At 37.9% G+C, this 22,859-nt stretch overlaps 2 protein-coding genes across 11 annotated transcripts in view; both read left to right on the top strand.

The window, feature by feature from the left end:
• LOC121314478 (receptor-type tyrosine-protein phosphatase mu-like) overlaps positions 1-5,052 on the top strand; it is a 275,442-nt gene extending 270,390 nt beyond the window's left edge. For all 9 annotated transcript variants that reach the window (XM_041247804.1, XM_041247803.1, XM_041247802.1 and 6 more), the window contains 3 exons: positions 1,353-1,516; positions 2,489-2,624; positions 4,195-5,052. In XM_041247804.1, coding sequence (XP_041103738.1) covers positions 1,353-1,516; positions 2,489-2,624; positions 4,195-4,248 — 354 coding nt within the window. In that variant the 3' untranslated portion in view covers positions 4,249-5,052. The remainder of the gene's footprint in view (positions 1-1,352; positions 1,517-2,488; positions 2,625-4,194) is intronic.
• Positions 5,053-8,340: 3,288 nt separating this feature from the next.
• Positions 8,341-21,155, top strand: LOC121314477 (protein THEMIS3-like). Of its 2 annotated transcripts, XM_041247795.1 has the most exons (7): positions 8,341-8,454; positions 8,865-9,144; positions 12,948-13,079; positions 14,922-15,380; positions 17,196-18,253; positions 19,704-19,802; positions 20,199-21,155. In XM_041247795.1, the coding sequence occupies exons 2-7, from the start codon at positions 9,042-9,044 to the stop codon at positions 20,271-20,273; spliced, it is 1,926 nt and encodes a 641-aa protein (XP_041103729.1). In that variant the 5' UTR covers positions 8,341-8,454; positions 8,865-9,041; the 3' UTR covers positions 20,274-21,155. The 2 variants fall into 2 exon arrangements, with proteins under 2 accessions (XP_041103729.1, XP_041103728.1); XM_041247794.1 differs by lacking the exons at positions 8,341-8,454; positions 8,865-9,144 and having other exon boundaries at positions 11,703-13,079.
• The last annotated feature ends 1,704 nt before the right edge of the window (positions 21,156-22,859 follow it).

Here is a 22,859-nt window from a genome sequence, read left to right as displayed (position 1 = left end):
TCGGCAGATTCAGAGCAAATGGAAAAAATCTGGGCTGCTGTTTTCCACCAGGGAACTATTCTTGCTGAAATACTGCAGTAATGCACGGCACCACCTGCCCACTTGGGGCCCCACGGGCCCCACACAGACTGGCCACAGGAGGACGTATTATCCATCGCCGCCTCTGCGGAGATGGCCGACCAGGAGCTGACGTTCCCGTCTGATGACGTGGAGTCAGACAGCACGTCCCCAGCGGTAAAGCTCGCCCTCCTGGGAGAGCTCATACCACTAATCAAAAGGGCCACTGCAACCTTGCAAGTGCCCTGGCCTACAGCAAGGGAAACAAGGCACTCCATCTTTGAAGACGTGCCTACCACCTTTCCAATAATCCCCCCAGTTCAAACAGATTTTTTATACGAGACCCAGTCCTCCCGGGACCATCCGGCAACAGCTCCTGCTGTTTCCCCATACGATGGACGTCCTGTGTAAGACCGGTTATTGTCTACAATTCAAACACGGTCCCCATCCCTTTCGGGGCATGACTACAACATTAGTCACGGACTCACAAGACGTTGCTGTGGTGACTCAGACGGCAGCTCTGCCGCATAAACGGGAGGAAGGGTTCTACTCCAGGAACTTCCTAGTGCCAAAGCAGGATGGTGGCCTCAGACCGATCCTCGACCTCTGACAGGTCAGCCTTTGTCTGAGTTGAAGGAGGTTCAAAATGTTGACAATGCAACAGCTGTTGCAGTCAGTCAGGCCAGATGACCAAAGTCTGGAAAAGCAGGAAACCAATTTTTTTTTCCAAGTCTCATAACAGGTCTGATTTAAATTAAGATAAAGCTCTTAATTAGGTAATTAGTAAGTTGTTTCATTATCGGTACTTTGTTAAAAAATACAGGCTAACCTGTACAGCTATGGCCAAAGGTTTAGCATCACCTAGAGTTTTAGGATTGAGGATTTAAAAAAAAAAAAATATACAGGTAACTATAAACAGAATTTTGATATTTTATTTAACATCACATAATGAATGAAACTATAAAATGATATCTCACTGTAAAAGTAATACAATATTTAATGTCACATTTTTTAATTTGTCAGTTTTTTGTTAAGTATATGGAAAAGTACAAAGCGGTATGTAATTCAATATATTAATGTAACACTATTCAGCAGGTTTCATTCGACTTTATGAAGCAAAATGTGTTAATTATATAGAGTGATGCTAAACTTTTGGCCATAGCTATATAATTACATGAAATAAAAAAGTTCCATATTATTACTCCACAGAGGTTAAAAAAAAAAAAAAAAAAAAAAAGACGGTATATTGGTGTAAGTGTTCATTAATAACAATGTCTCCTGTTTGAACCCTGTAGCCTCAGGATGGGTACAGGATGGTACAGCAGTTCCAGTTCCTGGGCTGGCCGATGTACAGAGACACGCCTGTGTCGAAGCGCTCTTTCTTGAAGCTCATTCGACAAGTTGAGAAGTGGCAGGAGGAGTATGATGGTGGGGAGGGGCGGACAGTCGTACATTGCCTGTAAGTGTTCCGCACCCAACTATTTACATATCAGGATGTTTCTCATCCCCACTTAACAGAACAAAAAACATAAAAAAAACACTTATTCATTGGTAGAGGATGTTACATGTGTTATTGACACTTTCAACAGTGTTTTTAACCTTGCATGACATCAGCAATGATAATAGCCCCGGTTTTGATTCACACTGCAAGTACAAGTGCTTTGACTGAGAACTATAACCCAGCAAGCAACCCCAGTTATGAGTGTTCTCTATGCCAGTGACACTCTGAAGCCCACTAGTTAAACCTGTGACATCTAGACAATCTCAAATATCATTTGTACATCTGATCTAATCTCTGTTCTATGAATTTTGAGGTAGTGTGGACCACTGCTTTAGTTCCTGTTGTAGTTGATACATATTGTTATAAAAATGCCCCATGCTATATTATTATTAATAATAATAATATAATAATAATAATAATAATAATAATAATAATAATAATATTTATTAGCAGCAATATGTTGACAACCATAGAACGTGTTCAGTTGTTGTGAGGTTAGCAAGTTAAAGGGAATTAAGGTAGAACAGCACCACCAAGAGACCAAAAGTATGTATGCCTGCTTTTAAAATAAATGTGTAATAAACCATTTCTTTCAAAACCAGGAGGTTCCATAGTGTACCTAAAGCAGAGAAGGCATTCTCTTTTTTTTAGTAAATATGATGCATGGGTGAATGTTTTGTTATTTCTGATTTTAAAAAATTGATAAATATTCTAAACATAAACTGTGGTGATGGATATGTGTAAAGAACATTCCAGATGATAGCTCAAGCATGTTTAATATATACCAAAGGAGGAATGTCATCCTTATATATAATATAATCCTTAAGTATAATATAATCAAAAAAGCATTACTTTTCATATAAGTAAACTGTCTTCCATTATGAATGGTGTTGACTGGTATGACTGACCCCTCTATTCCTGTCACTGAAGGAATGGTGGGGGCCGCAGTGGGACGTTCTGTGCAGTCAGTATTGTCTGTGAGATGCTGCAGCACCAACGCGTAGTTGATGTTTTCCATGCAGTCAAAACACTGAGAAACAACAAGCCCAATATGGTGGACTTACTGGTAAGCATTATTGTATTTTTTACGTATTTATTTGTTTGGTCTCTAATATAAGTCCCTTTTAAGCAAACCAAATGTAACATCCCAGTGGTGACTTTTTTTGTATTCCGGTAGTTATTCCTTGTTTCCCAGCCAGACACCAAGTATGTTGTAAATGTATCTGAACTTGCAACTAGCAACCACTTACACAGTCCGGGGTTATTGCGGGCAGCCGTTTATATCGGACAAATAGTGTTTGCAATTTGCCATTCCCATTGATTTCAATAATAAATGCATTGTTTATACTGTCTTAAGCACGCTGTATATTTTGGGCAAATTCAGCTGTTTGGATCTCATTATTTGCCATTCACATAGATTTAAATTACAAACGCACTGCTTATTACTGTAGTAATCTCTCTTACTAATCCACCAATCAGATGTTTTCACCTTGTTACCTTGCCATTCACATATATTTCAATACAAAAGGCAGCACTTTGGTGTAGTAAAAGCTTAACAGATTGATCAATCATCTGTTTGTACCTCATTACTGAGCAATTACCTCTGTACTTACCTTGGCTATTTAATCCCTGTACGCAGTGTCGGGTTTACAGTTTGAAAAAATAGCACTGACTGCAACAGCAAGCATGGCTGGAAAGAGAAAAGCGATGAGCATCAGCACAGAAATTCAGTGTAAATAACATTCCTCTGTTACACGTGTGCGCTGTCTAAAGCATGTTTATAACTCTGTCAGTCAGCAAATAATGCAACGTTGCTTCAGAAAAGTTTGGTTTTCTGTAGTTGAGGAAGGGAGTGCTGACAAATACAACCAAACTTAAACTCTGACAAGATCAGAGGGGATGTCAGAAGAAGAATCCTCATCTGTGTCACCTTAGTGTCCAGGACGCTCTGCCCGAAACAGACACCAATTACGTAAGCGTGCGTGCTGTGCTTGTAACACTGCGGCGTGTTAGCAGCATCTGGATAGAGAGCAGAATTGGAATCTTTTGAAAAATACTGACAAGGTTTGCCATCCATATTTGCAATAAAAGATTGTCCAGATGCGTATATCACAGAGTTCTTCGCTGGAAACAATTTGCAGTAATGTAGCCTACCTTTACTGTACGTTATTGCACGTGCATTACTTTTTATTACATTCATAGGTTTTAATATATCTTTTTTATTAGTGTAATTAATAAATATTTTTAATCGCTTACACGCTTGTTTGTTTTGATTACTGTACTGGTGATTGGGGGACATTTTGAATGTCAGGTTATTGTGTGGGTGTTTATACCGTCCATCGCTTATCGCAGATGAATCAGATTAACACAAACGCGCCCGTTCTAAGCAGTGGCGACTATATATATATTTTTTTTTTTTTTTTCTTTGAAAAGTTGAGGAGGCTTTGCCTCCTCTAAGGAGCCTCCACTGATCTCTTGAGAGGGAATACCACACAAAGAACTCAACACCAATTTATACACATTTGCCATTAAACTAGCCAGTCCTTACTCAATGGAAGTTCCACTAAAGTATAAAGTGTAGAGTACTTGTCACAAATTGTATATTTCTAATGTGTGTATTTTTGTTTTGTTTTCAGGATCAATACAAGTTCTGCTACGAAGTAGCCTTGGAATACTTAAATTTGGGGTAGTCTTTACCTTGAATGGTTAACGCTAACCTTGCCATACATACATGGACAGATTTTTTTTGTTGAGCACATGAAGAATGCTTATCTAAACTTAAACTTATCTGGCTCTAAAATAAGAGCAGGATGAACATATGCAACAAAAAAAAGAAGGAAAGACTTGCACTGCCTATTCTCCAGTGTTATTACCGCAGCTCAACATGTACAGCAAGGAACGGTTGAACACTATTACTGCTCAAGCTTCTGATCAACTGTCCATCACAGCTAGAAAAATGAAGGAGCACAGTAATGTACTTGCAGTAAATGTGTTTGAATATTTTTTATTACCTTCTTGCCTGTGATCCTTGGGTGTTGCCTTTATCCTTGTTGGATGGTAAGTGTCATTTCCGTTTTGTGGCGAATGCAGTGTAGAGTAATGATAACATTTTCATTTCTTTATTATGTTTGTAATCTAACACAAAGCAGTATGACGTATATATGTAACTGTTGATTAACTAAACTGGCATTAAATACTAAATGTTAATTTGTTGTGCTGTAGTTGCTATAATGTACATTTGGGAGCATCGGTGAAATTCATAAGCACAACTCGAAAACACTAATGTCTGAATAAAAGGATCCAAAGCTTTTTTTTTCCCATTTATGTATATTGTAAATATTTTCAAGTTCATCGATTATTTATTCATGAAGTAAAGCACAGTGAGTGACAATCATTCTTTTTCTGAGACCCAATTGTTGTTGACCAGATGATATTGTTAACCCTTGTTTAACTTGTATGAATTAACAGCTCAATAAAAAAAAATGTTTATTGTCTCTTCTTCTACTGCATAATGTTGAGCAGTTTTTTTTTTCTCTCCCTAAGAACAACCAGTGCTCCAGATAAGGTTTTGAGTCTGGGAGTAACTTACTCTAATTTTAACACTGAGAGAGCAAAATGTATTTTCAGGGGGTAAAATGCAACATTACCATGGTCATGCATAATCTTCATAAATACTGTACAATCTTTAATGGTAATGGGGTAGGCGTTAAATACCCTTCCTTTTTCACGGCATTGTTACTTTGAACTACTGTACAATCACGCTTGTGTTTTTCTTATTTTCACTAGATTGGCTGCAAAGACAACAGGACTAACCAGGATGAGATAATGTTTGTTGGGTTGTTTTTTCTTGTGTAGTTTCCTAGTAACTGAAGACATTGCATTCTGGGAGATGTAATTGTTAGTGGAAGTCTTAGGGGAGGCAGACAAGCTGTGCAGCAAAATTGCTATGCATATTTTTGCGCATTAAATTTAAATGCAGTGCGTACTTTGGATTTTTTGACGTGTGAAAGTGGCAGGTACGCTGTTTATCTGGACTGCTGAATACAACACATATCGCATAGCCAATGTTCATTGTTTGTGAAAGGAACATGTTAAGAAATTAATGAACTAACATCAGTCCTTAGAATTGCAATTCTGGGTTGTTTCTGGTAACTATTTTATAATACCTGTTACACCAGTCTTTGCTTCTGCATCTGGTTGCCGCACCTACTGATCCCTATGTCAGTGGACCAAACATTCTTGCCTGCTGGAGTTGTTATTCCAGAATAATGCCTCTCACAACTTCACATTATTGACTCGGTTTTCCCCTGTCTTTGTTTGGCATAGGTACATTTTTTACAACCCACTGAAGAGATTTCAAATCAATAAGTAATAGAGAAGCTGAATGTGCGCCAGGGGAGTTCCCAACAAAAAGACCTTGCAAGCAAACGCACGTCATGACTATCACATGATTTTCCCACTGTTCCAGCAGCCAAAAAACTACTGTGGTTCCCATTAAACATTTTTTAGATATCAAATAACTGTTTTGTTTATTTTTTATATTTATTTTTATAACATGAACTTCATTAGTAAGTCATTTATAATCACATTTAGGTTGGATTATCATATTTTGAATTATGGACCTCACGATCCCTCTCTCAGTGGAGGTGCCCCTCAGTGAGTATGGGTGTGAGCTAATCCTCAATTCCATTCCATCTCCGACCTTCAAGTGAGTGGCAGGTATCACTTCAGTTCTGAATGCATATGACATCTCAACTCAGAGACATGTCAACTGACAAAAACAAATGATGCAAAGTTTCTTGGTCTGTCTGAATATAATCAAACCTTAGTGCATTTTTTTTACTGACATGTGAACGAGAGCTGGGCATCATAGTTAAAAATACAAAATCCACGACATGTACATTAGAACCTGTCACTACTACACTTTTAAAATAAGTACATTAAAAAATAAATACCACCATTTGAAATAGTGTTAACAGCTCTCTTTCATCAGGTATTGTTCTTAATTCTTTCAAAACAGCAGTAATAAAACATTTGCTCAAGAAGCCCACCCTCGATCCCAATGTGCTTAGTAACTACAGACCTGTATCGAATCTTCCTTTTTTTTATCCAAGGTCTTAGAGTGGCGAAGGAGCAACTTAACAGATTTCTTGCTGCCCAGAACATTGCTGAGAAATTTCAGTCTGGTTTTAGGCTGTATTCATAGCACTGAGACGGCACTAATTCAAGTGGTAAATTATGTATAGTGGTCCACTGACATGGGCTTGCCTTCAGTTCATGTTGACGATACAGATTTTAGAGCAGAAATAAAAAATAAAAAAACATAGGTGTCATTTTTGACACAGACTCTCATTTGAGGCACACATTAAAAATGTTACAAAATATACAGTATATTTTTTTTTCATTTACGAAATATTGCCAGATTGAGAGGTGTTTTTTTCCAGATGGGATACTGAGCGATTGATGCATGCTTTTATATCATCAATCATTGATTATTGTAATGGTCTTTTAATTGGTATTGGTAGCAATGGGATATCACCTATGCAACTTGTACAAAAGAGTTTCATATCACTCCAGTGCTAGCATCTCTATACCAGCATCCTGTCCGATTTGTGATAATGATAAGTTGTTGTTATTAATCTATAAGGCTCTAAATGGCCTTGCTGCACCTTACCTTAAAGATCTTTTAACACCATACGTGCCCCATCAGTCACTCCGATCTGAGGATGCCAGGTTACTTTCTATACCCAGTATTCAGAAAAAGAACTCAGGTGGCAGATGTTTCTGCTATATTGCACTGAAATGACCTGCCCAGTACTGTAAGGGAAGCTCCCTCCTTGATGTTTTTAAATCTCGATTTAAAAACACATTTTTATAGTCTGACTTGCAGTTATTTAAAATGATATTCTCTGGTCTCTACATGGCATATTTTATTATTTTTACTTTTTAGCATTATTTGACTGTTTATTTATTTTAAAATACTTTTTATGGGTATTCTTGTTATTACAATTACTATTATTACTTTATTTGATTTTTCTTTTTTTCTTCATGTAAAGCGCTTTGTGGCGGCCCTCGTTAAAGGCGTTATACAAAAATAAAGATTGATTGATCTCCCATAAGCTGTGCTGGACAATTTTGAAATGATGGATGAAAGTTTTGCATAGAGTGCCACTTTTTATCTAAATTAAAACGAAGCGGTTTAACTTTCATTGCCGCGCTCTATAGACTATTGTATCAAACTTCAAAAATTGCCTTCTTTTCACAAACATAACAGTAGTTCCTTAAACTTCACATATTACGTTAGCGGTTTGAATCAGTAGTTTGGTAGCAAAATCCAGGTTGCCTAAAAATGTTAATAATCCAATACCCGCTACCCTGAATGTTTGCTACTGGGGGTGGGGCATGTATTGGCCATTTTATTCTTCATATCTTATCAAATCATCACTCTGTGACTGGTATAACCATGAATCATTGCACAATTTGGAATATAAAGTACATAGTCTCCTCGTATAGGAACAGTTACTAAGAGAACACTTCGCCTAAGGGAACACCCTTGTGGTAAAACAGATTTTTCCCATTGTAAATGCTCCAGCTAAAGGAACAGGAACTTCGCTTAAAAGAACACCTTCTTGGCACCGATAGCAATCCAGTCACAACGGATACAGTACTGTTTTGTAAAAAAAAAAAAAAAAAAAAAGCGACTTAAACTGGTTTATTAAATTGTAATGACTGACCCCTACTGGCCGAATAGGCACAGTGTATGTGTGCATAAAAGACATTACAAAAAAATGGCGTGCAAAGAAACGGCAAAACGCACCGCTGTTTCTCTTGCAACACGAGCTCTTGAAAAAAAAAACGTGAATCAGTGAAACGTGAATTTGGTGTTTCCCGTTCTGGTGAGTTGCGTCACCATTCTTTGAAATAATGTGCATGTCTTTATATTGCTGCTAATGTGTAGGGCTGTAGGGGTGCTGTGTTAATTTAGTTTGACAGTTAGCTTATTGACGTTAAGTTAATCGTAAGTAACGCTTATTTGCTTCTGCCAATATGATAGCCGAAATACATCCGCCAGCAAATTTCATAGTTCATAGCGATTTAAGCTTTTTGATTGTGTTGTTTTGCCTTAGTTTTATTAACGTTAGTTAACACACACTTGCACATTGTTTTGCTCTTATTCATTTCATTGCATAGGTTGATGCACGTGCGTCATGACAAGTAATACATATGTATTTATCTATTGGTTGATTCATATGGTGTTTAACTATTTGTGTTTTACAATAAACCAACTCATTCATTCATATCCTAGCACTGTTGTCTGTGTCCACTGTCTTCCGTGTCAGACGGTAGCACCAGCCATCCGTCACCCAGCTCTTTATCAAAACTAATTTAGTAAACAGACACGGAAGTTGGATCAGATATATCAGCACCCTAAGAGAAGGCAAGACACTTAGAAAAACAATCCCGTAACCTGGCAAGACAAACAATGGAGAGAACAAACTCAAACTCGTGGGTGTCTTTCGTGAAATCTCTGGGTGCCACTGATTTTAAAAGGACGGTCAGAGTGCTGAGTGGAGAATACTTTTCAGGTAAGAAATATTTTGCTTCTTTCGGGTTGCTCTTGCATACCTGCTTGCTATTCCTGCCTTTACTTTTACCGTCACCGTTTTGCATCAACATTATCTAGCTTAATATTAGGCATCTGTTTCAGTACAGTATTTGTTCACCTCTACTTCATGAACTGTGCTGTACATCGCCCTCTGACAAGTATTTGGACAGATGAATAACTTCGAGAATGATTGGGTGGGACATGTGTTCATTTTACTCCTAAGAAGGGGTTTCTACAGTGGTGATTAACAACACTGGTATGGTGTTCAGTGTGTCGCAGCCAAGCTGTCACTATTGTAGAAACGGGTTATTTATTGTTGTAAAACGACTAAGACATGCCTCACCGATCATTATCTTATAAAAGTTCACCATTTTGTAGTTTCACCAAGCTTGGTAAAAAAATAAATAAAAAAAAACATTGTACATAACAAAATATTTGTGACTGATAATGCCTGGAGTTACAAAACTCTGATAGTGTTTATAGTGCAATAAAAGCAAACTGTAAAGGAATGCAGAGTCCAATCTAGAACATTCACAAGGTACAAACTTCCCAAAGACTTTATGTGCTGTGAAGTCAGGGGGTCTGTACCTCCTAAAGGTTCCTCAGTGTTTAAAGGGGAGAAAATTAGTGCACACTTTAGCCACTTTCCAGGTACAACCAATGAAGGTGAAAATTGGGCAGGGTTGCCAGAACTGTGAGGGGAAAAAGAAGCCCAACCACCACTGTGCGTCACTTCCGGTCATAGGAACTTTCAATTGTTTATATATCGTTTTTTATAATGTTATAAATCACATAGCAACCGCTGTTAACAGACGGCGGTCATGTTGGTCGTGTGAATTTTACTGATACACATCATTGAACAATGTCGGAAACGGCAGCATTTTCTCACTGTTTTAGGAAATTAGATCTAAGAAAAGATACAGTGAAAAGATGCATATAATTGGTAATCAAGATCAGTGTGCTATTTCTGAGCAAAGATGGAGCCTGGACGTGCAAATATTGCCAAGCGTCTGTTTTCCGGACATAACAAATTATATGCTCAGTACACCGTTCATACAAGCAGTTTACAGATGTTTCTTTTCCTAAAAAGAAGTGTCATGAACATACTCTTGAGGACAAGTAGCTACACTCCTTTAGGTCTGCCCTTGATAGCTTGCCACTTGCCTAATCTTAGTTGCGTTATGTCTTTTATTTGTTCTCACTGCAATTGCATGACCCTTGCCAACCAATAGAATGAAACGTTGTCTCGTCCATGCCTACCGCAACAGTCAGTACTTATTTTATCGTCTGAAACCGCTTTAAGTGAATCAAAGATACTGCTTGCCTGCCCATCATCTGGAGACATGTGATACGGATCACGTGACTTGAAACGTTATTTAACTTGTCTCTGGCTTTAAAAAAAACCACACTGGAATCAGCGTGGTGTACAGGATGCGCCCTCAGGTTCCAGTGCCAGGCTACGTCACAGCCGACCGTGAAAATAAAAAAAAAAAAGAAAAGAAATGTTGGGCAATACGTGACAACCATCATGAAAATATTGGTATACTGAAAGTAAAATTTCTTGTCTACCTAAAAAATGTGCAATTGCTTAATATTGTGCATCAACGACACAAGTAATGATACAACGTACACTGTGCAATTTGATAGCATAATTTAAAATAGTATATATAAGTTTGTATTCTGTTTCATTTTAGTGATGCCTTTCACTTGAGACACTGGGTTATGTGGGTTTACAGTACCTAGCACAGAGCATGAAGCGCTTCATGAGACTCGGCATCGGCGAGCGAACCTTACTGAGCAAAATGCTTCAAAAGGCTTCACTTTTCATTTCAAGAATTTTCAGATTTTATTTCAGAGAATAATAATCTTTGTTTTAAAATGTACTGCATAAACGTAGGACGAGCAAACATACTAGTCTTATACTTCATAAATTAGTCCACCTGTACAGGATCGTCTCACGTCCGATCTGGTACGCTGCAGTCAGGATCTTGTTTAGTCCGATTTAGCGGATAATCCACTGTCGTGAAACTTTTGAGGTCCGCAACTAAAAGAGCCAACTGCACCAGGTGTTCAGAGATATAAAGCTTTATTAGTCTGCGCAAACGAGAACAGCTCAGCACATCAGTGCTAGGAAACCCGAGCAGTGTTCTGCCATACAGAGTTAGCATACAGTTATTATACCTTTACAGAGAGACAGGGTGGTTTCCCTTTCAACCAATAAGCTGGAGCCAGCTGATTTGGGGTAATTAACAACAGGGGGGACAGGTATTTAGGAGGTAGTACAATACAGATCAACCGATAAGCTGCAGCCAGCTCAGTTGGGGTAATTAACAAGGGGGGGGGGGGGGGGACAGGTATTTACGAGGTAGTGAGAAGTCAACTCAGTAGGTGGTAATGCAATAAAAGTAGATGGAATGTCATGTTCCTTTTGTCCCACCACCCACAGTTTGGTTCCCAGCTACACATCTGCGGTTTAATATATTTACTTTATTTCTATAAACTTAATAGATCACAAACTCAAAATATTATAAAAACATATATGTGACTCAGTGAATAAATGTAGTACAGGGTAGCAACAAACAGGTACAGGAATGGTTCTATGCAGTTATTCCCCTACATTACCTGTGGTGATTATCGTCTGGTACGCTGCAATCGGGATTAACAAGTGTACTAATTTTAGTCCAAGCAAGTGGACTAAACCTGCTTGATCCACTGGTTAGACGCATCAAGTGGACTAATTTTGGTACACTGCAATCGACCCCCTATGTCTTACAGAGTAAAACAAAAACCTGGTAGATAATGTGTTTTGTTTTTGTGTACAAGAATGATATTTAATTGAACAGACTTTTGCCGTGTTAACCATTTTCAATATAAGTGACCAAGTAGGAAAAGAAGCCCAAAATATAGTAAAAAGTGGCAAGGTAAAATTGTAATGTAAATAGAAGCCCAATTCCGCGGTTTTAAAGCTGAACTAGCAACCTTGAAATTGGGTACATGATTATCGTCTCTGTGCTGATACTAATAAATGTTGCCACAAGAGGTCATCCCTGTAAATGAGAACCAGTAATCTGCCAGATTGATCAAGGTTGCCAGTGAACTGTAAAATGTCTGCTCAAATGTTCCTCTAAGCAGCTGCTTCACAGGCCTGGTGAGGTGTGGGGATTCACCGTCCTGCATGAAGATTGCTGCCTCTAGTACATGACGTTCCTGGTGGGCTGGTTTGACTGCTCCTGCCAACAGGCAACAAGACCAGTGCAAAAGCATGTCGAGCCAGGCAATCTGTTGCAATCAGTTCCTCCAGGAGGCTTATCTTGTATGGATCCTGTCTGAGTGTTATTTGAAAGGTCGACCACACTATGTATGCTCATCAAGACACATGACGGGCACTGCGTGTTCCCTGTTGTTTGAACACTGCCCATTTTAATTTCAGTGTCTGTTTCCACTCTTAGACCAGTCATAAACACTTTCTGTTTCTTCAGATTACTAGTACATGGCCAGATTTCATACGGTTTGTGCACTGCATGGACCTGGAGGAAGATTTTTCTGTTGTAATTTTGATGGAAAACCGTCATAAACATTGATTTATCATGCAGAGTCATACTGACAGTTCGTGTAGCCAGCATCCAAGTAATGTCAGTCTATTTCAGCATTTCCTTTTATTTGATTATTATGAATTATGGCTGCAAGTCCACCCCTTGGTGGCCAAATGTATTAATTTATTTTTGTCTGCTTATTTTATTATGTATTTTGTTTGGGGCTACCATTCTGAGTTTCTCTCTCCAGGATCCCTGTATAATATCTCATTCTCTAATGGAGATGTCTTCAGAATTACTGATAGAATACTCTCTAAAGTACAAGCTGTTTTGTACCACGCTGATGAGATGAGGACCATCGATATTCCACTGGATTATAAAGGTGCGTTATTCACACTGTGCATATTTAAATAGAGAAGATCAACAACAAACATCACCAGCTGTTTTAATTGCAAACAAAAAATATAGTATATAATTGACTTTTGTCATATCAGTTGCAAGATGGATATCCATAATGGGACCCTGTTCAAATAGTTTTAATTCACTTATTCAAGAATGTTTTTATGCCTTTCTTGGTTGATTTAATTGCACATTTTCTATGAAGAAAACAGACACATTATGGGGGTAATAGGCGGTATAGGCGCAGTGCAAATAAGGGCCTTATGTAAGCATAAGATCAATGCAAATTACTCAACACGCACAAATGATCCGCAGTTATGGTAATAAGGGTCTCAATGAGCGCATCGGTCTATTTAGCTGCTGCACTTGCAGTTAGGAGCACAGAGATCCGTAGTCGCTGACATTTGTGGAGCAAAAAAATACAAAGCAAAAAAAATTCTGAGGAAGGGCAACAAAGTCCTCTTGGCGCATGAAAAAGAAAAGTTTTCTAGAAGGAGCTGAAAGTCGTCATGGCTGAGGTCAACATCAGTTATGCTAGTATCCTTAGGAAAGTGTGGCCTGCCCTCTTTAGCATGACATCCAGAAATGTGCCTGGCACTCTGGAAAAGGTGGACTGGGCTGTCCCTCCAGACATTCCAACTGTGGTCTGAAAGGAACCAGAGGTTAAGTGCAGGGATAGCGGCCCCTAGATTGACGCTGGGGTCTAGCTCATCCCTCAGTTAAGCTATTAGGTGTAGGATGACCTGCGGAGTGATACAATAACGCTTTAGCACCGCATCCTCCAGCATCCCAAACAAAGTGACCCTGGAATTAAATGTGCAGGATCCTCTTCGTCTTGCCCTTTTCCAAATGTGTTCCTGCATCAGGAAGTGTACCACAGCAGCCCTCCTGAAGCCAATGACCGGTCACTGCAGGTGTGTGCTTTTATACAACAGTACTAGCCTGCAATCACTATTATGACTAGAGGCGCCTGATACTTCTGATTACAGATGCAATTTGATATCAGTGGAATGAGAATTTTCCGCCATTTTTTAAATATCTGCCAGTTTCAAAGTGCTTTGACAGCTTCAAGTAGGCAATGCAGTGAAAGTTTATTTGTTAAATGTCCTCTCGATTTACCGTTCTGTTAGAAGCTGAAAGGCAGAACTTCATAGCACAGCAGGAAAATGCCAACGCTACAGAACTGAGAGAGAAAGAGAACGACAGTGGCATAGTCTTTGCTGCAGCACCACCTAAAGGCCATTCACAGGAAACAAAGTTACAGCCTCCAGAGCATTTTTAGCCAAAAGAAAAAGCCAAGAAGAATTATAGTTGATTTGTGATTTTTAGTAAAGAGAAGTTTAGTTTAATTTTATATGTGTGAGTTTCTTTTTTAGTGCTGGTATTCTACAAAATAAAATACAAGCTACTGTACGTAATTCAGATTGTAAAAAGCCACCTTGGAGTTTCGTGACATCGCAGAGGATATCATGGAACTCCTTGGTACAGTAGATTGTACTTTATTCTCTATGTTTAATGCGTTTCTTGTAAACTTTGCAGCTTGTTCTGTAACACTTTAATGTTACTATTATCCAGACTACATTGTTTTTTTTCTTGAATAGATGTGAATTTTAAGTTCTAGTTTTCAAATAATGTTGCACTTTATTAATATACATAATACTGGTAACAGTGAAGAATTATTGGTAGTAAGGCTGTTATAGAACATTAACATCAGATATAATTTCCATTACTATTGTGTGAGTCGTATATTGAGAGGTTTCACTGAAGCATTTCCGTGCTCTCCTTATTGGTCATTCATTTGTACAAATTCTTTTTTTTTTTTTAGGATACTTTCAAGTGATTCCTGATCATGAACCGTACACAGAAGCTGTAGATCTCTATCATTGTGTTAAAGTAGACCTGCCAGCAGAATTACAGCCTCGATTCAAGAACAACATCAGCTTTGCTCTTGAAGACGGGACGGTTATCGCCAAAGGAGAGAGATTGATCTTACATGGCTTTGAAGAAAAACAAAAACAAATCTTTCTGAGATGTAAACTCCTGAAAATGAAGGATACCCCTGTTGTACTGGTACCACCCCACTGCAAATGGGAGTTGCAGGAATGCCACGATGACCGGTATTATTCTATAGATAACCTTCTACAGTGGAAAATGCTGGTGGGCCGCCAGCGCTTTGTTAAGGTTATCAATACCAGCTTTCTTTCACAAGATCTTCCAGATCTAAAAAACTTCAGTGGTGTTGCTCGGCTATTACCAACTTATTCTATGAAAGCCCTTCTTCTTGGTGAGTATATGTTAAGTTCCATTAAGGGTTAACAGCAACAGTTAACAATAACAGTTATCAACTAACAGAGGATCTTAACAAGAAATGTTGTCTTAGGCCAAATATAATTAGAATAAATAAAACATATTGCTTGTAATTCGAAAGATAATATTGTGTTCAAGATTAATACCTTCTGTATGTGTCAGGTTTTTGTTTTAAATTCCAAAACCTTACACAAATGTTCATTACCTTAACAGGCATGATTATAACAGGTCTATCGTATGCCTGTTCAGTAATGATACTGGGCTCTATGTATTAATGTGTCAGTCCCAAAATGTCTTCTTATGGGATCTTTTACGCCAGTTTATCAAATGTTTATGATGCACATCAAACCTTTTTTCTGACTGCCGTATGTCGTTTAGGAAGAAATACTGAAGGTTTTCACAACTGAAGAATTTCTAAAAACTGCAAGTTTTTCTAGTTTGCACATTATTAACTCAATTGATACAGGTAGTTTGAAGTGATATGGCAATAAATAAGCCAACATGCAATTATAATTTAGCCTTAGCGATACTTTATTATGCAACAGTAAATATCACAATGAATTATTTCTAAAAATCATGACATTTTTTTATTTAAATAAACTGATTGCACTGCCGACCTATTCTTGGTATGCATCCAGTAAATTATGTGATGTTGGTTTTCTGAACTTCTCATATGAAATATATACCGTGCAGCTGTGGCCAAAAGTTTTGCAAAAGTTATGTTAATGTATATATATTTTTTTCCAAGTTATGTCTCAATCCTAAAATTGTAGGTGATGCAAAACCTTTGGCCATAGCTGTATATACATCGAAAGTCCCTTTCATACTGGCACGTTCTACCTAGGTTGGGACCCGGTGTCATGTAGGTCGGCTATATGATGGGTGACGGAAGCGAATACACAATGTGTGTATAAATGCACTGGATGCAGCTTGTTTCAGATGCTTCCATCCAAGCTTCTGTCAGCCCAAATGTTGATTAAAGCAAATGTATCCTCATCCTGGCTGCAATCTGGCTCATGGTGTGTCTCAAATCAACAAAAATATGTCTAAACAGAATAAACAGAAATATTCCTTGGGGAAGTGAAACCTTTATGCGGATGTGGCTGTTTGTTATTTCGTCGGCTTACGAAAGGCCGTCATGTATTTGGTCATAAATGCAAAGTGCGTCGCCCCACAGCCTGAGGAGGGTCGCTGGGACTCGAGTACGACCCAGGTACAGGGAGTCATACTATGCGGGATTGTGACCCGAGTAGCCAGAACCCTGGTCAGGGCCCAGGTAGGAGTGCCAGTGTAAAAGGGGCTTTAGTTAGGCCTGAATATAAATTATACTTGTAAATAAGAACATAGGAAATTCTAGAATGAGAAAAGGCCATTCAGCTCCCCTCTGCTCGTTCGCTTTGATGCAAGCATGGTCCGTTAGCACTTAGGAACGGAAAATCAAAAATAACCTAACCAGTTAGCAGGGGAAATGAAACCTCTGGGAATCCATGGCTAAACGGACCGCCCTTCCTCCAGACAGCGAGCTAAAGGTCGCTTAAGAATCTTGCTTTGAATTGCGACGTACATTTCAAGCAGTCTAAGAGATCAAAATATGAACTAAAAACAGACAAAAATGTCTTCATACACATTTCATTGCTGACAATTATCTATCAGGTAATTTCCACTGCACTGGACATTGGAAATGTTTAAATTAAAAGAAATTACAATTCTAACTTTTGTGGTCTGAAATTAAGCACATTTTACCCCCAGTGTAATATAATGTTGTAAACATGTATATTTTTTTGCTTTTTAGAAGGGACTGAAGTCATTATACCACCAGACATAGACATGGAAGTAATTGATATTTCTGAATCAGTCAACAAGAGCTTGTTCTTCAGACCACAGACTTTAGACTCAATCTACAGTATGGCAGATAAAGAATTTCCACTGATAGTAGAAATTAAACACATTGCTCACAACAAGAACCTGTCAAAAACTGGACACAAATGCCAATCACATAACCTCCAAGTCGGAGAGTGTCTAACAATACTGAGAAGGGAAGAAGTGAAAAAGTGCCTTGTGACAGATATATCAGATCCAGAAAAGAAGAGGCACTTCCTCGTACCTTCAACTTATCAAGGCATGGTCTCTCAAGTTTCCAGAATCTTCCGTTATGTTTTTGATTTGGTGTTTCAAGGCTGTACTGGACAGAACTTGACAGTACTTGCAACGAAAGATTACACTGCCGAAGCATCGTCGTTGTCTTCATTTCATGTTGGAGACCAATTTCGCGTCCTGATGTCTGATACGGTTGTTGCACAGTTTGATGAAAAAACAGAAGCAGTAGGCATAGTTGAATTTGAAAACATGGAGACAAATGTTATAGTCAAGTTTCCCACCTATGCTGAAGGAGGATTTTTAGAAATACTGCACGACAACAAAAGCTGCACATTGGCGATGCTTATTTCACAAGCACCTTGCCACTTTAAGGTGGATATTCAAGACCCTTCAGTTGAAGACGATCCACTCCATACTGCAAAAGAACTGAGGCTCCATAAGGAGATTTATGACCAGTGCCTTGTGGTCACAAAGGAAGACTCTTCACTGAAGCTTTTTGAACTCCCAATTAATCGTATACACATGACTGTGGAATTATTGAGCAAACAACCATCTATGCACAACCAGCACACATCACTTATGTCTTATGCAAGCAACGTAGAACTAATCCCAGAAGATTGCTATTCAGGGGAATTCAGATATGAATATGTAATGAGTCCCCCCCCATTACCTCCAAGGACCAGTAGAAGCCAATCTTCCAGTGAGGTTCAACTCCCACCTGCTTTACCAAGGCGGAATATGTTAGAGACTGAGGTAAACCTGCTGTAACTAAATTTCCATGTGTTATTTTGATGTTTTGTCATAAACCATATACTTTTTTTAAATTTTTTATTGTGTTATACTGCAAAGCAAATATATTCTGTAGCTAAGCATATTGTGTGAAGATGGAAGTATACTTTGATTTAAATTTGTACAAAAGACAAACAACGGGTCAGAAGAATACACTTCTCTACACCCAGCCCATCTGTCTGAAGGGACCAGCTCCATACTGACTGTTCAACTTTGCAAAGAGTTTACTTTCCAACGAGTTAGGGTAGGTACAGTGTTCTCACTGATATCTTGAAAACCATGACAGTAACAAACAAGCCTTCCCCTACTCCCCACCCATGACATTAATCATGAATGATTTCTCATTACATATATTGGTTTTGTTTCTCATTATAGCCTTGAAACTTATTTTAAAACGTTTGAGCTCGGCATGGTTTATCAATATTTTCTCTACTAAAAACTATTAAAACATGCTTCTAGGTAGTTCATCAAAGGGGCTTTTAGCATCTAAACGTAAGCGATTGAAATGAATTTGATGTAAGACACCTTCAGCAATTGGGTTGTGATGGGTTAGTTGAGTTTTTTTTCTAACAAGATGCAATGAGTGTGAAATTTGTAATTATTATTACTATTATTATTATTATTATTATTATTATTATTATTATTATTATAGGGAAGCTCGCACATGCGTTGTAAGGTGTGTAGAGCACACAATTTGCACTTCTGTTGTCATTCAGCAGTTTCCTTTTTTTACAGTGTTTAAAAAATATTCTGGGGTTCTGAGTTTTGTTGCTCCCATTTTGGGATTTACTGAGGTTGAATAGTTATTATTGTTTATTAATGTAGTAATAAACAATATGATGCAATCGCAGACCTATACAATTCAGTTGGGCGTACTATAATTTTATATTATTTTTATAATGGCAATTTTTATAGATTTGTAGATATTTTCCAGCAATCAGCCAATAGCTGTAACGCTCAAAGAAACTTCCCAGATATCCTGTTACTTTTGTATCATTATTTGAAGATGGTTTTTAAAAAAGGATTTGGTACAGTACCTATGGCATAGTCTGAACTGGGCCAAAAAAATCATGGCGAGTCACTAGTTAGAAATAGCTTCATCCTAAAATAACCACAAATAGGTAGCAGCAATTGCATCTGGGTAAACTGTCAATTACCATTCTGTGAACAAGTCTTCCAGTTTCTCAGGATGGCTTTCCCCAGACTGTCAAACTTAACAGCCCTTCCCTTTTATTGAGAGAGCAATCACCCACAGCTTCCATGTTGGCTCTACCTGATCAAACTCTATTAGACACATCACGCAACCCCAGAACAAAACCACCAGGCGTACGTGTACGAGCACAGACCATGCAATAAATAGGAATCTTTAAAATGCAAACATCATATTCAGCAGATATGTCTATGTATTGTATAGGTCCCTGCAGGTATCCCACATGCACCCCTGCAAAGACTCTACACACCCCCAACAGGACACATCACAGCACAGCAGATGGACCATCCTCTTCAACTACAGGTAAAGTATTGCCCTCCTTAGTATACTGTAAGTAAATCAACCATCAGCTTCATGAGAGGAATAGCCTGGTCTTCACGTGTGAGAAAACAGAACATTATTTTTGTTCCCTAAAATGTTAGTATGCATCCCACTCAGTGGTCCAGGTAAGCTGCAGTTTTTACGCATTGAATACAAAATAAGCACTAAATTTAAATGTAATGCATAAAAATATGCATAGCAATTTGAGTGCCTCCCCTCCCGCCTCTCCTAAAACTTCCACAAGCAACTACATCTCCCAGAATCCAGTGTCTTCAATTACTAGGAATCTGTACACCCAAACTTGCAAACTTAAACATATGAATCTTTAAACAACACTGTGTTACATATTTCTGACAGACATTTTTATTTATTTAACAGATCCTTGCTGATAACTCACCAAGCAATCCCAAAAAAACAAATGCAAAAAGTCCAGTCTCCCTGAAACACAAGTAAATATTCAATTCCACAGATTTTCTTCAATGGGCCTTGCTGATACCATGGTAGATTTGGATGTGTAGATCAAGTCCTTCACTCTCCCATCTCCTGCAGATTCTAGATTCTTTACTCCTATAGTATAGATCACTGTCCACATATGCTAAGGGCTTAATTACAGTTAAACACTTTTTTTTTCTTCTATTATTTCAAGCAGCATATTTTATGTACAAGACTAGACACCTTTTAACTGATCCCTTGCATGGGTGAATATCTAAGTGACTCCAGACAGCTGTGAGCAGATTATATTTCTATTTAATTGTAAGCTGTTAGTCCCGTTTGCTCATTTACATAAGTTTAAAGACTTTGCACTACTTTGTACTTTGGAATATTTGTACTAACCACTTTGTCAGCACCTTACAGGGAAGTTCACAAAATATGTACTGTAACTATATCTGCCAAAGTCAATATATGTAAAGGTAAGAAGGAAAATATAGACCCAAGTCCACCTTCACTTATTGAAAATTGATCATAAAATCAACTGAAGAAGAAATTCAACACATTTACAAAAATTCAGTATTTTACTACTTCTCCACTTTTGTTTTTCTCCAAATAAGAATTGGTGTAAGGGTACACTTGCTTTATCATGCTAACTTTAAATACTCAGTCGTAACAGTCGGATTAAAAGACACGTGGTAATATATAAACATTTCAACCATGCCAAGTCTTTAACAAAGTATTCTCAGTGTATATAAAAGGTGTGCTTTATATGATTAAACCATATTGCAAAAAGCATTCAACGCAATTAAAAATGATTAACCTTAATCATAACGCAACTCTGCAAATCTTACTGATGTCATGCTGATTTTATGCATTGTTTATGGAAAATAAAGTATTCATACCTGGTGGAGTTTTTTGTTGTTCTTTTAATCTTGTTTATTTGCACTTCAAAAAAGGGGTTTACATCCTTTGCTTCAGAGAAGATAGAGTGCAGCAGATAAGCTGAGTCATTGCGGTCGTATGTGTCTGCTGTTCACACTTACTCCAAGTTCAGCACCCTCTTGTGTAGACAATGAACCCTTCAAATATTTCAATATTTAGCAAATTAGTCGGCTTTGCTGATATTTTCATGACTGATTAACTCCTCATGTAAAATTAATCAGGCATTGTTTTCCACTTTACAAACAAATTTAGGTAAGGATAAAAATATGATATCAGCCCTTGTTTGAATAGTACTGTTAGACATCAGATAAAATTATTTTATAAATGTATACGTCAGAGCCTCTGCTGTTGCCTCTGCATGTGGGGGAACTCAACAACATTTAACTTTTTTGACACTGCTGGAAAGGCGCATTAACACACCAGATTCTGTGTGCCACATCGTTATTATTGTGGAAAAGAAAAAAACTTCATGACAATTTGGATTAAAGACATACAAGTTTTTATTGGATGCTTTCATCCTGATAGATTCTTTTTTGTCCAACATTTCAAATGTACAAAAACACCAACATTTTTTACTGCATAGCGTGCTTAGTCTGGTTCCAGTTGTGCAGGAATGCACTTTCTCTGCATATTTTGGGAAACCTTCCATGCAACTCTTTCATGTGGTGTATGACTAGCATTCTAAATCCTGTTTGCAAACAGAACCCTGCCACTCTTGCGATAACCTCTGTCTGCCTAGGTGGTTTATGGAAATAGTAATAAAAGTATATTGGACCTCACACACAGTAAATTAATTTGAACTAAGTGCAAGGATTTCGAAAGAGTCTGATCTTATTAAACCAACCTAATACCATCTCTCAAGTCTGTAAACTACCAAAGAAATGCTATTTTGTCTGAGCTACAACTTTTGTGTTTAGGTTTGCTCCTTTCTTCACAAAAAAAGTATACATTTTTTTTTTTATTGTATCATGAACATTGCATAGTTTTCTGGTTCTTTTAAATAAAATCATAAAGCAAGGGAAAGGGAACAGGGAGTTGAAAATGAAAATGAAATGATTGATGGTATTTGTTTTTCCTTACCCTACCGCTTTTTCTGTCTTTTTCCCCTAAACACAGTCTTATCTTTCTCATTCATCCTCTTCTTTCCTGAACCCCCCCCATCCAACACAACATGCAACCCCTTGCGCACACAGTGGGGAGATAAGATATTCTATCCTGATTCCACCACCCCCCCCCAGACCGCCAACAATTGTTTTATACAAAATCATTCACTTATCAATAGAGGAAGTCATTGTAAAGTCAAACCCTTGTTTATAACTATCACTAAAATTATAATACAAATAGGAAAAAGTGTGTATACTGGTCCATATTTTATTGGCACAAAACATCATTTAGTTGCCCTTGTGTAGTACATTACATTGTCACTGAAGTTCATTTGGTAAGAGGATAACCTTCTGCTCAAGTACAACGCTTATCCGTTTTAAGGTAAGACAGCTGTTAAAAAGAAACGCATTAGGTGCAGGTAAATATGATAATTATTAATAAACAGTTTTATTTGATTATTATTTTTTTTTAATTAGGATGACATCTGTTGGCATAAATGTGTAACAAAAGATTTCAGTAGAATGAAAAAGCTGCACAGGAATCACATCTTGAATGAACATG

Source organism: Polyodon spathula, chromosome 4, assembly GCF_017654505.1.
Source record: "Polyodon spathula isolate WHYD16114869_AA chromosome 4, ASM1765450v1, whole genome shotgun sequence".
NCBI lineage: Eukaryota > Metazoa > Chordata > Actinopteri > Acipenseriformes > Polyodontidae > Polyodon > Polyodon spathula.
This window is presented reverse-complemented; position numbering and strand designations above follow the sequence as displayed.

Excerpts from the sequence above, each read along its gene's own strand:
- LOC121314477 (XM_041247794.1), top strand. The coding sequence starts at position 12,752 with ATGCAGAGTCATACTGACAGTTCGTGTAGCCAGCATCCAAGTAATGTC. Across the intron at positions 13,080-14,921 it reads TATTCCACTGGATTATAAAG|GATACTTTCAAGTGATTCCT; the intron begins GTGCGTTATTCA and ends TTTTTTTTTTAG. Across the intron at positions 19,803-20,198 it reads ACCATCCTCTTCAACTACAG|ATCCTTGCTGATAACTCACC; the intron begins GTAAAGTATTGC and ends TTTATTTAACAG.